Source organism: Siniperca chuatsi, linkage group LG17, assembly GCF_020085105.1.
Source record: "Siniperca chuatsi isolate FFG_IHB_CAS linkage group LG17, ASM2008510v1, whole genome shotgun sequence".
In the NCBI taxonomy this organism is placed as follows: domain Eukaryota; kingdom Metazoa; phylum Chordata; class Actinopteri; order Centrarchiformes; family Sinipercidae; genus Siniperca; species Siniperca chuatsi.
Genome location: NC_058058.1, coordinates 24,520,675 through 24,538,052, shown reverse-complemented (window position 1 = coordinate 24,538,052; position 17,378 = coordinate 24,520,675). Strand labels below are relative to the sequence as shown.

General features: G+C 40.3%; 1 protein-coding gene across 2 annotated transcripts; it reads right to left on the bottom strand.

The window, feature by feature from the left end:
- Positions 1–1,337: 1,337 nt before the first annotated feature.
- On the bottom strand, positions 1,338–13,400 carry maneal (mannosidase endo-alpha like). 2 transcript variants are annotated; one of them, XM_044172361.1, is made up of 5 exons: positions 13,172–13,400; positions 12,207–13,063; positions 11,178–11,287; positions 4,194–4,270; positions 1,338–2,392 (listed from the first exon to the last, which is right to left on the bottom strand). In XM_044172361.1, the coding sequence occupies exons 2-5, from the start codon at positions 12,709–12,711 to the stop codon at positions 1,756–1,758; spliced, it is 1,329 nt and encodes a 442-aa protein (XP_044028296.1). In that variant the 5' UTR covers positions 12,712–13,063; positions 13,172–13,400; the 3' UTR covers positions 1,338–1,755. The 2 variants fall into 2 exon arrangements, with proteins under 2 accessions (XP_044028296.1, XP_044028295.1); XM_044172360.1 differs by having other exon boundaries at positions 12,207–12,728.
- Positions 13,401–17,378: the final 3,978 nt, after the last annotated feature.

Below are 17,378 nucleotides of genomic sequence, written 5' to 3'. Positions count from 1 at the left end.
CCAGGCTACTTGGACACTGGTTGGTTCACTACTCTTAATGTGTTCCACTTCCAACTGCCTGGCATGAAGGCACTTTCTCAGGCTTCACTGATCAATTACACAGGAGCATGTTGCCCCTTGTCATCTACCTAAAGTCAGATCTGCACACTGAAAGCTACTCCACAGGTTTATGGTTTAACTGCCGAGTTAGCAGGGTTACCACCAAGCATGCTTAGGGCAGTTTATTTAAGCTCTTGAACCTTTCCTTCTCCTTTAGTTCAGGTCATCGAAATACAGATTTCAGTTCTTTTATTTTTTGCTAATGCAGGACTAGGAATATTATCCAAATCAACCTGGAAACACAAGGTTTTATTAGTAACAAGATTGCTTGGACAGCCTACAAACCAATGTGAATGGAAGTTGACATTCAGGTACTCTGTGTATTTTTACTGTGTACACCACCATTTCTAAATGACAGAAACAGCATAGTCAAGCCCATTACTGTAAGTTTAGCTTATTATGAAGTTATAATATCTTATAGAGGAATGGACACCAAGCCTTGCTCTAATTCACCTTCCTGCACCCACCAATATACAGTGTGTGTTTAACACCTTTCTCTCATATTTGTCTCAGTTCTCACAACCCTCCCCTCCAAACCGCCTTTTCTGCTTCCTCGCTTCCTTCTCACTTATTACAGGAACCACATGAAGGATGATAAAGCTGTGGATCCTCATTGAGACATGCCCCTTACTGAGTCTCAGTTCCTGGATTCCTTGAAGTGACACCACCTGGCCCATCATCAATCCCCATTTGACTCTCCTTTCATTCCCTCATGCTCGACCCCTATTTCATGCCACCCCTTGACCACTCTCATTCCTCTGTCTGCAACCATCGTTCCGACCACTCTACTTGTCATTCCAATAAACTAACTTGCATACATAAATGGTGAGCGATCAGACAGGTTTTAAACAAACCCCAAGGCTAGCCAAACTTATGTAAACAAACAATTCGGAAATTTCCCCATTTACAAATGCAGCTTCGAAACTAGACTCTGTCTGAAGGCATCGACTGAAGTACCATATTCCTACAACCCAGGGCTCTGCTCTTTTAAAATATATATTTTTTAAAGATGATTTTTTTTTGGCATTTCTGCTTTATTTGATAGTCACAGTAGAGAGATAGAGAGACAAGAAAGGCAGGGGAGAGAGAGAGGGGATGACATTCAGCAAAGGGCCCGGGCTGGAATCTGAACCCCGGCCACTGCGGTAAGGACTCAACCTTGATACATTCTTTGATCATTTCTAAACTTTCTTGGAAGTTAGTTTTCTTGTGCAGTGACATCACTGATTCACCAACAGTAAACAGACACAAATTTTAATTTGGCTTCAAAGAAACACAGGAAAGAACAGTCCTTCATCATAAGAAAATAAGAAAAACACCCTACAGAGCAGAGTTACTGTACATAGCCATACTTTCTTGATGTCGCAAACAGATTCTCAACAGAGTTGTTATCAGGAAACGATGATTATCTGTCCATCATCGTGACCTTGTAGCTTCAACATATCAGTGACATTATTAACCTGTACAAAAAATGTTAGTGATTAAAAACAGTAAGGGTAGAGTGAACATTTAAGGAAAATCTCATCAGAAGTGCTCAGAGTTGGAGAAAAACAGGTAGGTGGGTGAACATAAAGGGGTTGTCTTTTAACAGTGGGAGCTGACTTAATGTAATTTCTGGTCATGCTCAGAGCGTCTACCACGAAAATAAAGCCATGTTCACATCAGCCACTTGTCCTTCTCCTTGTTGAAGTTCTCGGCCCACTGGCGCGTAAGCTCTAAGTAGTGGTCTGGTTGGTTGGGTTGGTAATCTAGGTACAAACGGGTCACTGTTTTCTTGGGTACAGCCTTCTCTATCTGCGTGCCTTCGTGCCATTGGTTAAAGGACGTAATGGTGACAATTTCTGGTCTGACAGATAAAGCTGCCTGCAAGGATGTCTCATAGTAACGTCCATTAACCCGGTTCCTGGTGTTATGATTGTTCCATGGACGAACAGCTGTGTCCACGTACCCTGGACCAACACTGGGAATAAATAGCAGATTGTTTGCATCGCAGAAGGCCTTGATGGCTTTCCAGTTCTGGTGGGATGAGCCAAAGGAGAAGCCGTTGGAGGCAAAATAGGTATAAATGCCATCAAAGCCGCTAGCTTGGATGTCATGTTTGTGGCGCTCTTCAACAATGAGGGCAACGAAAACGCCGTCATAAGGCGTGCCTCTGATGCTGTGGGAGCCTTTAGTTGTCAGAAGCTCTGCCCAGGATTCTGGTGGCGTCAGGTAGGAGTCATAGACATAAAACAGAGGCAGGACTTGCCCTGTGCTGGACCTGAATCTGTAGAAGGCGCCATGCTTTCCATACCTGAGAAAAATAAGAGAGAATTTCGAGCTGTTACAATAAGCACAAAAAAACTTTTTAAAACTACTATATGTAGATTATTTGTGATTTTAAAGGTTGCAGTGTGCATTGCTGTCTGCCACACTAGTCAGGAAACTGAAATTTTTCATGTACACCCTTGTATAGATATCTAAAAACAAAGAATTTGCTAGTTTATCACATCCCAGGATATACAGTATTTTCCTATTGATTTTCCAGATACTATAGAAGAAGAGAAACATTGTTGTCAGTTCCATGCACATAATCCGGAATAGATGAACAATGTGTGACACTGTGAGGGAGTGTTGAATATATAGATTGTGATTGGTAGGAAATGTGATTAGTTAAAAATCTAACCAGCATAAGACATTGCTTTAAAGCTGTGCTAATCTGTTATTTTTTTCTTTGGCTTCCTGGAGGCTACAACAAGCTTAGCATCACATACATGTTATGACATATGGTCTTATAAACTTGGCATGGCTAACATGTTAGAAAACAGTTGCCTATATAGACATCTAGTAGACACTGAGCAACATTAGCATTCATTTGAAGTTGTGTTTCTGGTGACATGACAAATATATTCACTCTCTTTCTAGCTCTGTTTTAGTCTTCACCAACTCCTGAGCAAAATACCTGGATTTTTAGTTGCTAAATGTTCCAGCTAACTTTGTCTGTATACTATTTGGTTTAACAGAGCTTGTTGTCTAAAAACAGCTGCCTGTTGTGTCTGGTATCTAGGTTAATAAGCAAGATGAGACAGAACCAAAACAGTAAATTTGTGGGCCATAAAACCAAAACAATGAGCTTAAAGATGCTAAAATGCTCCGTAGAGGTGAGGGGCCCTGCAGAGTCGGGTGATAATTTCTGTGGGTTCGCCACTACGAGCAACACCTTTTAGATTAGACAAAGTCATTTGAATCATTGTTGATATAAAAATATTTATTAGTGCAGCTTTAAGGTCTGCGGCAGTCTGGCTAAACAGATATTAACTGTAGTAAAGGGCTGCAGGTTCAGTAAGTATACTTCTGTTTCAAAATGAAAGATGCTAAAATGCCACACATAGCACCTTTAATTCAGTCAGGATTTCACAGGTTGAGTTTGTGTTAGACATTCCGAAAATATTTATGCTTTACTGAAACCATCTTTTTTACTGTCTCTCCAATTTTTGTTTTTCATTTTCATTTTATACAGATGGTCAGCACAGTGGGTTTCTGAAAATACTGGCAGCAATATAAAGTCCAGAAATTGGGATTCAACTCAAGGCACCCTAGCCCGGGCTTTGATTTTATTCCAGTCTTTTATCATTAAAAAGATGGCAACTAAGACTCTTTATTCTTTATTCCTAGTCACAGTGTGAGAGCATGGGCTTCTTTTTTTTAATCACACTACTACTGAATATCTTATTAGATAAAACACTATCTGATTAGCCTCTCAGCCTTTCCCCATGTCTCTCTCGTAAAGCTACTATATTTTATATGTTGCTTGAGTTATGGGAAAAGCTGAGTATCGTCACATTTAATGAGACAAAAAGTCAGGTTTCCTTTGATACACATTCAGACAGGTTGAAGTCAGAGCAAAAGCTACCTGCTGATCCATTACAGCAGCATCACAGGGGAGACATCTATATTTAACAACCACCTTCCTCATCTTCCCTTATCAGACTTCATGTCTCACCAGACTTCTAGTGTCAGTGGCCACTGATACGGAAAGCAGAGCTCGACCCTTTGGTGAAGGAAAGCAAAAACTCTAGCACAGAGGAAAGTGGAAACATAGAAAAACAACTTACTTGTCAATAATATATCTGATGTTGTCATGCATGCTCTGGTCCGTCCGTCCTTTGTATGGCTGTATGTGAAAGGCCACCTGTGCAAAACATATTTGAACACGGGTGTTAACAAAGAAAAATTATAAAAGCACAACATAAATACACAAAAACCTGAAAAATAAGGGGTTATGCAATGAATTTCAAATTGAGCACTCAGTTGTTCATTATTCCAGTGTATTATTTGTGTTGATGGACAGCATGTATGAAGGCCACATTTAATTAGTAGTCTGTGGCCCTCGCTAATTATTTGGCCACGCTGTCTGTGAAGCACAGTGTTGAGTGAAGTGTCATTTTGTGCCTACTCTGGAGATACTTGTTTCATAGTGGTTGCATGTTTGTGTGTGAATACTCAAATATCAAACTGCTCGACATCGTGACAGCATCGTGTTCATTTTCAGGAAAAAAATGAAGGTTTTAATGAGGAGCTGTTGTTGCAATGTTTTATATGTAGCTGCTCTATTTACAGTAAGCCATAAATTATGTGTATTCATAACATGGCTGCAGTCAATAGCTGGGGCCTGTACCACAAAGCGAGGTTAGTGGCCAGCGATCACCTTCAACCGGGGAAGATCACCATGGTAACCTTTGCTGCATGGCTAACCTGCTCCGGAGCAGGATCCTGACAGGGACAAAGGTACTGACTTCATAATAAAGTGACCAGTAATAAAGAGCAATAGATATTTTTATAGGTCAGTAGAATCATTTTGCCGTTCCAGGCTTTCCAGCTCCTCTCTGGTTTTAAAACAGGGCTTCTAACAAACGGAGGGAGAGTTTACCACGATAAATAATTAATGATGATTATAGCTGCATTTTAACTGAGCAAAGATGATTCTTTCATTCCTGACAGTGACGATACTTTTACCCTCTTATTCCATCACTGCAGCTCAGAAAAACATGAACTGTTTTTTATTAGAAAAATAATTCACACACCATTAATTAGCTCCCATGATTAAAAATGCAACATTTTAGGCAGAAAGACCTCATCAGACATTAACTACTCTCTCTCTCTGGAAGTAGTTTTCTATGAAGTAGCTTTTCAAAGTGTCTCTATTTTAGAACGACTCAAATGCTGATGTTCCAGATGGACACCTTGAATTACGCATAAAACATGATGGTTTGCGCTTGGTTAGTGGTCATTGCTTGTTCACAAATGATCACAATGCACGCACTGTCTTGTTAAAGGGAGTCACTGAGTAAAAAAAAAAAAAAAGTGAACGGGCACACTGCTGTCTCGTTCCTGATTCTTCTTTTATTCTACATGGATATGACTGACAACATTTCGATCACAGGTCTTGAAGAAGACACATGGCTGACAATGTTTTGACTACAAATGGTCATTAACGGTTAAAATGTTGTCAGTCATGTCCATGTAGAAGAAATGAAGGATTGGGAACAAGATAGATAGTGGTGTACTGGTACGTTTGTATTCTTTTGTGCTGATAATTGTTGCCCAGGACCTACAAAGAATGTGTGTGTGTGCCTCTTGATGCATTTGATATCCTATCTGCAATGGACTTCTATTCTTTTTAGAGTATACCTGCAATGCTTTTGTGAAACATATTTTTCCTACTTCTCAGTGATGTGTGAATACTGCAGGACTGACTCACCTGTTCTTTCTTTAGATCACTATTATTGGAGGATTAAGGCTGTGTTCCAGCCCTGAGATCTAATGTCAGCAGGTCACTTTGATTTATACCTTCACATGACTTGAAATGACTTTAAATCTATCAAAACACATTGCTGTAAGTGCTTAAAGACACAGTGAAATAAGAAAGACATTTTCCAAGTTCTAATTCTGTCTCTTTGTGTTAATTGTTCAGTTATATCTTGTTATAGCCTATACCAAAAATATGTTTTAAAAAAAACCCACCAAAACATTTTAAAGTATTTTCATAGCAAAATCCTTCTCTTCTCTTTTCCTGTAAGTGTTATAATATTTTGATAATTATTTTCATCTTGAACTCAGGGCATAAACATAAATGTATTCGATCAAATGTGATTTGGAGCTTGCTAACCTCGCTCATCATATAAAATCACACTTGACCCTGATAGCACGTAGGTTGTAGTAGCGAGCAAAGCAGTGTGTGTGTTTGGATGTCAGTTGGCAAAAACTTTGTTTACAAGTAAAATTTTGCAAGTGGGGTATTATTTTAAAATTGTGAATTTCAGTGCAATTCTTTTTGCCTTTGTGCCTTTTCCTACTTATTGATACAGACTGACTGAATGCGCTTAGAATCTTGCATGGGAACTCGTGTGTTTGCCTGACAAATGGTATAAAAATAATCTCCCATTGGAGAGGCACCTTGGTCCAAGAGCCATCAGTCATCAAAGAGGAAACAGGCACAGGCAAATAGTGTCCTTTTCCTCTGATATAAAGATAGAAGGAGACAGAACAGCAGACTGAAGCTAAGTTTACCCGCAGGATGCTGAGGATTTCTTGAAAATGGAGCTGAGAGGGAGGAGGAGGATATAACAAGTGAAGCAGATGCTCACCGTCCCCCGCAGGCTTGTCCCGTATTGTCATCTCATCTGTCAACACATTCAGGTGACACAGGACAACACCTATTCCACTCATTTCTGTCTCAGAAATCCCCCTTTAGCTACTTCTCAGTAATAATTAAAACCTCAAAGAGTGTCTGCACAATCTTTTTTAGATTTATGTGATCCAGAGGGAATTTTAATTCATATGCAGCACAGATGTTTTAGAAGAACTAAATTAAAACATGAAAATCGCCACAACTGGAGATATGACAGTGATTTCACAGAGAACACTGTGTTATGTTCCTTGGCAGGAGCCGAAAGCTGAGTGATGGATGTTCTCTGTCATCCAGGAAAAACTACGGTACGCTTGTTTGCTTCAGTCGCAAAGGGAAAAAAGGTCTACTGCGGCGAAGCAGCAAACAGTAAAGCATTGACAGAACTGTCGAGCCACAAACACTGAGCGCTCGACGCCCACTCCATCTTTCAAAAGAGGTTGCAAGGTCTTCCTAAACAGCTTTGGCACCCGAGCTCAAGCTTGTCAGCCGTCTCGACTGGTTGGAAATCATGAAAGGCCAATGAGGTAAGACGCTGCTCAGTCTGTCCCTGTTTGGTTGAATAAACCACGGATGGATGCGGATGACTTTGTTTGCTCAGATCCCCTCATGTTGTGTGATGCCGACTGACTCTCATGTTTACATTCCAAGCCTCAGGTGTGTAGACGCTGCCGCAACAAACACGCTTCCCGAACAGTTTTCACCAATGTTTGGCTTTTCTTCAGATGATGACAAACACTAACCTGAAGCAATGTTATATCATTGTGTTGGTGTGTGCTACATTAAATCAGCTAATTATGTAAACTGAGATGATACATTCAAAAGGGCAGATGCAAAATACCTTTATGAAAGAAAACATATTGTCTTAAAATCTGTGCAAGGCAACTTCGCTTCTTGAGGTCTCAAAATGGCAGAAAGTGTACCCCGAGTTAACTGCACAATACATCCATATGTACCTTCCATGGTCTGGGATGCTTTATACCAAAGAAACCCACAGGAACAACACAGGCACAAAGTCTAATGTTGGCTAAATCAGGTTTTCTTTGGACCATTTAAAGATTTGTACTCTTTCTTATGACCAGAATATTTTCTCATAACTAGAAAATGTCCTCAACTGTATCAACATAGTAACACATTTCTGACCTCTACCGCTTCAGCAGAATTTGCCCGGTGTTTCCTTTGTCTTAGTTGTAAGTTTAAAAAAACAATTAGCTGTCATTTCCATGTGTGTGAGCAGCCTAGGAAGTAATTGATACAATACCATTTCTGAATCTTTGGTATGAATTTATATTTTCAAACCAGTTACACATAGTCATTTGACCATCTGTTCACATAGAAAATAATGATTAGTGCTGCTTCAGTGCTTTTATTGCGAGACTTGATGGTAATGAAAATTGCATATATTTCTTAGCAAGAGCACATGTACTTGTGTGTTGACTATAAAAGGAAGAAAGGCTTGATCAGTCCATTCAAATGTTCAGATCTATGTTCTGACACAACTGTTATTAAGAGATTAACTTCTGTTGTCATATCGTAGAAAAGGTTTCAGTCGTAGTCATCTGGACACTGTTTTCAGAATCAAGACGTTTCGGCTCCCATCCGGAAGTCATTCTCAATTGTGAAAAAATTGGACGGGAACTGGAAATTTAAGCTAATCTGAGTTACATAAGCCCTGCCCTCAGGAGGGAATCTGCCTGAGTATCTGTTAATAGCTAGTTTCACCTGAAACTGACCTAATAGTTTCAAGATGGCCCAGTGATCAGTAATCAGGCCTATTGTTCTCTGGCTGCATCTACTTCATCACTGTTAAGTGCCTTGAAACCTTGAAAAATTCCCTCCTGAGGGCAGGGCTTATGTAACTCAGATTAGCTTAAATTTCCAGTTCCCGTCCAATTTTTTCACAATTGAGAATGACTTCCGGATGGGAGCCGAAACGTCTTGATTCTGAAAACAGTGTCCAGATGACTACGACTGAAACCTTTTCTACGATAGAACACTCCTAGACGAATGAGGGACTACACCGTCTTCTGTTGTCATAATGAGAGATTTTGAACATAATACTTTTCTGCTCTACTACTTTAATTTCTCTCTTCTTGTTTGCTGCTAGCATCCCGACGTCAACATTTCACTGCGCAAACAGGGTCAATCTATGTTTAATTAGTGAGGCTGGAGCACTGGTGGGGATTATAGATCAGCCTGCGTCCTCCTGTCTGCCATGTGTGATGGTCTCAGCTGATATCTGTGGCACCAGCGGTCTGGTTTGGATGGAATTTGGAACAACAACGCCTCATTTTGCTTTTGAATGTTGACAGAGGAACTCTTCTTGTGTCAAAAGCACTATATCAAATGACATGCAAGGCACACGTGTATGACATTTGCTGAGGAAATGCACACACACACACACACACGACTGCTCACAAACACAGACTTCAGCCTGTATTTTGTCAGCGGCAGCTCTGGTGCACTGAAACACTGGAGCATTAGCCCTCAGGTCAGCTGTGAGATACACACTGTTGTGTAAGTCTGACTGAGACACACAGAGAGACCCAGTTCTCAGTCTAAGACTTCCATATAAGGAGCATGAAAGTAGACTGAGGGAAAGCTCTTCTGTCTTCCTAATGCTGAATCTACAGTCTGCGCTCAGCTTGTTTTGTCACTGCTGTCTCAAGCACCTTCAGTATATTATGGCTTTATCTGACCCCTCAGTGCTAAAGTAGATATGACTTTGTTAGATGGATTGGTTGCATTGAAAAAGAAAATCTACCCTAAAGCGCTTCAGGTCTTTAACAGCTACTGGCTCAGCTAGAAAGGCGTCTGAAAGCAGAACATTTTCGTCTCCCTACAACGTCCATATTACTGTAAATGTCTTTTGGTTTTGAGGTCAGAGCTTCAAAATTGAAGATGCCACTGGGGCCCGCTGGGTAGGTGCCGATTTCTTCACTGTCAGGAGCCTCAGTGGACCAGAATGCAATGCTGCAAGACATGCTGCATTTCGAATAAAGGGCATGACACACTTTTTCTCAAGTGAAAAAAATACCTGTCTTAAGAGCCCGTCACACCAGCATTTCAAAACAAAATCTGTCATAGTCTGTTAACTGTGTTGTACCATTCACATTTACATAACCTTGTTGCTCTGCTGGAGTATAAACTGCTCCACAAAATAGACATGGTTTACAGTAATGAAACAGGAGTCAATGGATGGAGCCCCAAAGTCCTGAAAAACGATATGTTTTAAATCTTGCATGCACGAGATAATAACCTGTCACACAAGAAAAAAACAACATCTTTCGACATAACAAATACGGTATGTCTGTTTAATAAACTGTGACAACTTATTGTCTGGTTAGCAAAAGAGCTAGCTAGCTTGCTAACTGACAGTTAGCTTACTGGCTGTTAATTTGCAAACTAGCTAGCTATTAGAGCTATTGTGACTAACTAGCACTAGAATGTTCCCAGTTGGCTAGCATCTTAGCTTGCCAGCTACTGTAGATTACCAACTAGCCCTGCGAATAGACACTGCGTCATCAAGCTAGTGACACCTATTTTGCGAGAACTTCCCTGTGCCACTTTCTGGTCTGACCAAGGCTTTATGCTCTTATAATGCTATGCTACAATGCTCTTCACCTAGGCCTACATGTCTGAGTCTTCCTTTACAAGGCAACACCTAGCAGTACAATGCAATACACAAACATGTTTTGTTTTATAATGAAAGAACATTCAGATTTTGCTGCAGAAGCGAGTTATTATACATTGAAGAAGTTGGTTAAATATAAAAGTTTGGCAATCTAAGCGCATTTTAGAATAGTTTTACGTATTATGTTCACATTGCAGGCTTTCATGCCCCAAACTGGTTTGCTCACGATGAGCCACTGTATCTGTTCCAGGGTGTAACCCATATCTGATACTGATATGAACTGACACTAATGTCAAAAAGACAACTGACAAAAAGGTCACATCATGCATTCATCTCAGTGTAAGTAGGTTTGAGTACTGCTACTACTGTGGCTCAGCCAGGTTGCTGTGCGAGACAATGGAGATAACAGCTTTTTGTCAAGTCAACACTGACAAATCATGATTTCAGTTTTCTCTTGACCATAGTGCTTAAATGAAGCATATGTCATACAACTGACATGTTGGTTGCATATTTCAGAATATGATTTTTTTTTTTTTTACCATATATCTATGTTGTCCAGATCAGATCTGACATGAATTGTCTCCATGCAGCTTTCTGCTTTTCACACTTGGTCAAAGAAATCACGGGAACATTTTCAGCTGCAGTGTGAATGCATGGCTGGTGATACAGGATTAAGATATGTGTCGTTCTCAGCTTTAACATTTAACTGTCACTGGCAAGCCATTCATTCAGTAAATCATCAGAAAGGAAAAACATACCGGTTGTCTCACCAGTTACCTTGATGCTGTGCCTGTGGGCTGCATCCATGACAGCAGGAACCAGGTCCTCGGTGGGCTCCCCGTGGTCGTCTGCCACCCCGGGAGGATACCAGGACAACACCAGCACCCCTACAACACCACAGCATGGAGAGGAAGTCTGGTCTGAGTACAGTTAGGCATGAAGTTTGACTGTGATGAAAGATGTTGGAGGATTGAGGTACATTTACTGCCTACATGCAGCAAATATCTTCTTGGATGCGATGTTAAAAAGTAAATTATGACCTTCAGTCAGTGTTTCTAACTGATATTTGCAAAAATTTAAATCCTGAAAGTTACCTGGAAATTAGATTTTCAGAAACTTACTATTGTTTCTTTTTTTCAAAGATAATTTAGCTATTCTATCAATGTACATCATTAAAATTTAAGAGGAATATTTTCCCTCCATTACAGTTCTGCTCCGCTGAGAACCTTAATACATTTTAGGTTATGGAAAGGTGCTTGGGTTTCTGGTGAATTTTGTTAAGGTTATCAATGTTCTTGTCTGGCTACAGTGTTGCTTTTACTATCACAAAAGACTACAGTCAGCTAACTTAGATCATGTGTGGATAGTGAATTGAGGCCCCTGAGGTCCCGCCCTCTGTATTTCTTTTATGAGAATTTGGGGTTTTAGCAACCTGCTGGGTGTTTACATTCTACAATCTAAACACGAACACATGCTGGTTAATTTATTTTTTTTGTCTCCAGTATTCTTAGACAAAATGTACATTTGAACTTGTCTAGGCCAATAAATGAAGGAATCCGGAGTTTATTACTGGCAGTGTGGAGAGGGTTTGAAAAACAGCATTTATTAATTACATTATACGAAAATATATTTTAAAAGTTAACTGAATAAATAAAATATGAAAAATCCAAATGATTAAAACATTTAGAGGCTTTATTTGGGATGTGTGGGTGGGGCCCTTGGCGGGACTGGCTACGGCGCTGGAGGAGTTTCAAGACTAAACCATAACAAGAGAAACACGTAGAGCCAGCGTTGCAAGAATGTTACCTGCTGCCGCCGCCTCTATCTGGGCCATGTGTGAGTCCAGCACCGCTGGGTCCCTGGAGCTATAGGGTCCCAGCTCAGGGTAAAAACTTGAGGCAATATCTTCCGGAGGTGTGTGCCTTCCTTGGGCATGGCTGGCTGCAATCTTGGGGTCCCAGTGTGGCACCAGCACATGATCCCAGTGAATGTACTTTCTGTCCGTGCTGGGAGAGCCGTACCACAGGTAGTAGAAGATGTGAACATCATAGAAGATGCTGTAATCTCGGTCCGATTTGGTAAAAACCACCTTAGTGTCGCTGCTGCCCATGTGGAACTGGCCCGGCGACACCACCACGTCTTTCACATCCAGCCGCCTCCTGTCGGATCTCTCCCCGATGAAGTCCATGCCGGGGGCCAGGTCCGAGAAGCCGTCGCTGGGTTTCAGCGTCCTGAGCCCCATCATGGCCCCGAAAATGAAGAGCGTGAAGAGGAAAAGTGCCACCAGAGCTTTCCTGCGGAGCCGAGTCATTGTCGCTGTCCGTGGTGCTGCAAGAAAAACAGCCAGTCCAGCAGTCAGCAGGGGGAGTAACCAGTCGGGGTAACACGGCTTCCTCTTAATGCCGACTACAGCCCGTGAGTGCAGGCATCGTCTTTCAGCATGAACTGGCGTCGAGCAGGTAAAAGAAAAAGCGTTCAGTCACTGCAGAGGCTGGCGCATAATCGAGCCTGGTAATCGCACGACAACCGGAGCAATCTCATTTCACTGCCATTAGCAGACCTGAGGGAATCCTGCACTATGCTGCTTCAATACATCGCCTCCTGCTCGCCCCCGCACAGCCATGATGATCACGTTGGGTTTTGTTTTTTTTCTCCATCCATTCCTCTTAAAGAGAAAAGTGAAAAAGCATTTTCATCACTCAACAGTTCCCTCATGTCTCTACAGAAAACAGAAAGCTCCCGTACAGCTCTAATAAAGCAAGTGTGGTTACCTTTGTGCTCCATCCGTGAGTCTGCTTCTCATCTGTCCATCGAGCTGTTGCAGCTGCTCTTCCTGTCATCCCATCTGTGTTACAACGGATCGCGTCTGTTTCTATTCTGTTGCCAGAACCAGGCCTGTATTAGAGACACACTGTTTATACTGAATGTTCATGCTAGACGAGACGATGAAACATTCGTTTTTGTGATGCGAGCAGGCAGGAGGTGGGATTAACCCCAACCCAAAAGATATGTATGAGGGGTGATTAATGCCACAAGCGAAGCAGGAGTTGGAGCTTGAATGTATCTGTTGGGATTTATTCTTACATATGAAGAAACATTAATTAATTAAATAGCCAAATCATACCATATCTTCCTTCTTGGTAACACTTCATTTTAAATGTCCTAATTATATATATTCAAACAGTATATACATGTGCTGTGTGAGTCAAATTAATACAAATCAAAGTTTTAGTACAGCAACACCAACTGAAACAGCTGACATAGATAAAAGACTGTGACGGTGTGTTTGATTGGTCCACCTCCAGTTAATTACTTCCAAACTAATTGGTAGCATATCCTAGTCTTTTTGTCACTGCGCAGCAGGCTAGCTGAACATGCAAAAATATGACATTTATCTACAGGCAAGCACACAAATCAGCATGTCATAGAACTTTGTTTTTCATATAATTATTATCCAAATAACATAGTTAGTGCAGGACACTTCCTAGGAAAGTATAAATAAATTATATGCAATTAGTCAGTAAGCGTCCAGGTTCACATTCTGTCGCATTCTAGTGGTGCTGATTTTTTTTAACGATAAGCTTTCCTTTACTTTAACCATATACAGTATGTACAATATTAACATTATGTACAATATGTGGAGGTGTAATCCGGGAAGCATTATGTTTCCCTAAAATGCATTTTGATCATTGTAATTTTTGGAGACACGTTTGCAATGATGCATATACTATATATCTTAATAGCTTTACTCTTAATGAAAATCAACAAACATATAATGGACAAACGGAAACTTGCTGTTATGTGTTGTCCCCAAAGATCTGCGGCTATAAAACGAACTCTATCGCTAGACAAGAACATCAGTATTAGCTGATTTGGCAAAACCTCAGAATACGTTGCCAATGCCAATGTTTTTTTATGACAACATTTTTAAATGTCTCGTTTTCTGCGCATGGCAACTATGGGATGGTTAAGGTTATGGGGGTGGAATCGTCCAATATTAACATAATTCCAGGGGATACTGCGCTGTGTAAAATATAACATACACAACATCATATTTCATGCTGCATTTTTTTTTGTTACATGTTTCATCTCTGGAGATAGAGAGCAACGTTTTGATGTTTAAAACATGATTTCACAGCGGAAACACTTCAAAATGCTACTTTATCACTTAGAAATGACACTACAATGCCTCGATGAGTAAAAATCTATGACTTTGTTGTTAATGCAGCTTTTCTTTTAATCTTACCCTTTGCCTTCGTTGTGGCACGAATCACCCCTCATATGGCCTAGTTGTTGTTTTTTTGATGAAAAGGTAATGCCTTAATCTCACAGATGCTGTGAATTTCAGTTGTTTCCTTGAACCTGAAGGACTCCAAAGCCATTTTTTTCTTTTAGGCCCATGTTTCAATCATACAAAGTGCCATTAATTATAAGGATTAGCATTGCCCCCAACATGACACCACACATCATGTACTTTTCTGTCCTATAACAAAGGAACATGTGTACTATCAAAAGAATGACACCCCATTGTATCAATAGTCAAATGTTCTCAACAGTCAACATGGCTTGGGGGGTGTTTTCATCATATCCTCTATACTATAAAGATGTTAGTGTAGTAAGTTAATGGTTGCAGCTTACAGTAACCACTCAGTTTAAACTAATCTTAATTTAATCATGTAGATACAGTAAATACAGAAGAAAATAGCACGTTTTTACCCAATGGAACTTGTGCAAGTAGAGGCCCTTGAGCAAAAGCCCACAAAGAAGTATGTTTAGCATAAAATACATTGTGACTGCAAACATTTTTAGCTTGGATGGCCCCAGTAAGAGCTAAATTACTAATGTTTCTGAGTTTATGCTCATTACCATCATAAAGAATATGAATGAATAATACCTTGTTTTATGTGAAAGTTTGTGTTGTGATCTAACGGCAGTATTTCTATTTGCTGTTGTAAACAATGTCACAATTGAGAATGACTTCCGGATGGGAGCCGAAACGTCTTGATTCGGAAAACAGTGTCCAGACGACTGCGACTGAAACCTTTTCTACGATATTGTATACAATGCATATATCTTCCTTTGGATTATGTATGAATCAGTATATTATTGTGGTTGTGGGTGATCTCAGAGAATACATGCTTGAGGTGACATCTAGTGGGAAAAATAAAATAGTGCATTTATTACCTGCATGCTTGTGGATGTAGCCATTAGTCCCTGTGCACTAAGGCTGGCTGTTATCTTCCAATAGTGTTTGAGAGTAGATAATTATGCCTGAATGGACTGCATGTCCATATCTCACCAGTAGATGGTGTCTCTATATTTTAAATTATTTTAAAATAAATTACACATGGATCATTTTCTATTTCAAATTAAATTTTAAAGCAGTAACAACCAAAGTTTTTTTTTGTGAGCAACTTTTTAAATAGTTTTCCACAGTATTCCTATAGAACGGCACAAGCATATGTTTAAACATATAATATCATAAAGTGAGAAAAAAACTAAACTAAACATAAAATTGAATCACCCACACAGTCTCATCCATTGCTCTTGCTGTGTTGTATATATAAACAATTCTATCCTTTAGCTATATCTAACATGTGGGATAGATCTACGTTTTTAACATATAGGATTAATCAGCAATAAAACTTTTCTCTTCTGCAGGCCAGAAAAAGCACTGTGATATCTTGGTAGATTACGGAGTGAGTCATTCACCAGCACAATACTTGGTAGACATGTGACATAATATATGATCTATTTATACTGTAGTAGTTGGTGATTGTAACTGTATGACATTAAGGAATTATTTCGCCATACTCTTTTCCAATTAATCATTCCTCCATGCTTTAATACGTCTATTTCATTTAGGCACTATACCTACATATGCACTTTTGGTTGCGTCTTTTTATAAATATGAACTCACTAATTAAACTCTTCCAAATGTCAACCCTTGCGATGTGATAAGAGTGGGTGATTCCAAAGTATTCCATAGCTTTGTGTGGCCAATTGGCCATGTATCCATAATCAGCTTCATGCCAAATCTTTCAAAGGAACTTCAATAGCCTTGAGCATTTATCAACAACAGTATCTTCCTAAAATGGGAATGATTTGTATTGTAACTACTTTAGTGTAAGGCATGAAATTGCAGAGACGTCACAAAGGCTTTGTTAGTGGAGCTGTCCCTGGTACTGAAACAGCCCTTTGTTGCATACAATGCTCCACCCTTTGTGTGACGGAGGCTATTGATGATTTTATACATGAATAGAGCATTGTCTGTTGTTTGCCGCTTCCTTTCAAGAAGTTCTATACACCTGTAGGTAATTGTATCTGTGCTAATTAGGCAGCAAAACCCAACAGCAATCTGAGCTCATAATTCCAACATCAGACTTTTATTCATGTAATTTTATGCATGGCCCTGTCCCCATATGCTTTTGTTAAAGGTGGGGTATGTGATTCTAATCCAGTACACAATTTGGCGAATATCTCCTCACGGTCCGCTAGCTGTCTGTTCAGTGTGTGTGCTGTTCGTACTCAGCCCTGGCTCTGCTAATGGGAAACAAACAAAGCGGCTCGGACCGGGCCACACAGCACTATTCCAGCCACGATTTGTGCGTCAGGTAACGTTAAATGACTTGCCCACGGACATTCAGCTTACTTTCTAGTTTGCCCAGACATGCTGCTGTTGTGATGTTAGCTACAGTAGCAGGAGAGTTGTGAGTCTCGCTGTCTGGAGCTGCTGTGCTGACTCTGGGAAACCGTCTCGTCCTCTCTGGCTGTTAGCTTCACAGCAGCAGCTGTAGGGACAGTTTGCTAACCCACAACCTAGCTAAGCTAACCCACAACCTAGCTAACGTTAGTCACATTACTTGCTGTGTTGCTGTTTGCTCTATATCATGGCATTTGTCATAGTATTGGATTTCTCCAGAATTTCAAACATCACCTTTAACAATATCAATTGCATCAAACACCAAGAATGGATTC

Coding starts and splice junctions, on each gene's coding strand:
- maneal (XM_044172360.1), bottom strand. Junction 11,288..12,206: donor GATAGAGGCGGCGGCAGCAG/GTAACATTCTTG, acceptor GTGGTGTTGTAG/GGGTGCTGGTGTTGTCCTGG. Junction 2,393..4,193: donor ATCAGATATATTATTGACAA/GTAAGTTGTTTT, acceptor TATTTTTCTCAG/GTATGGAAAGCATGGCGCCT.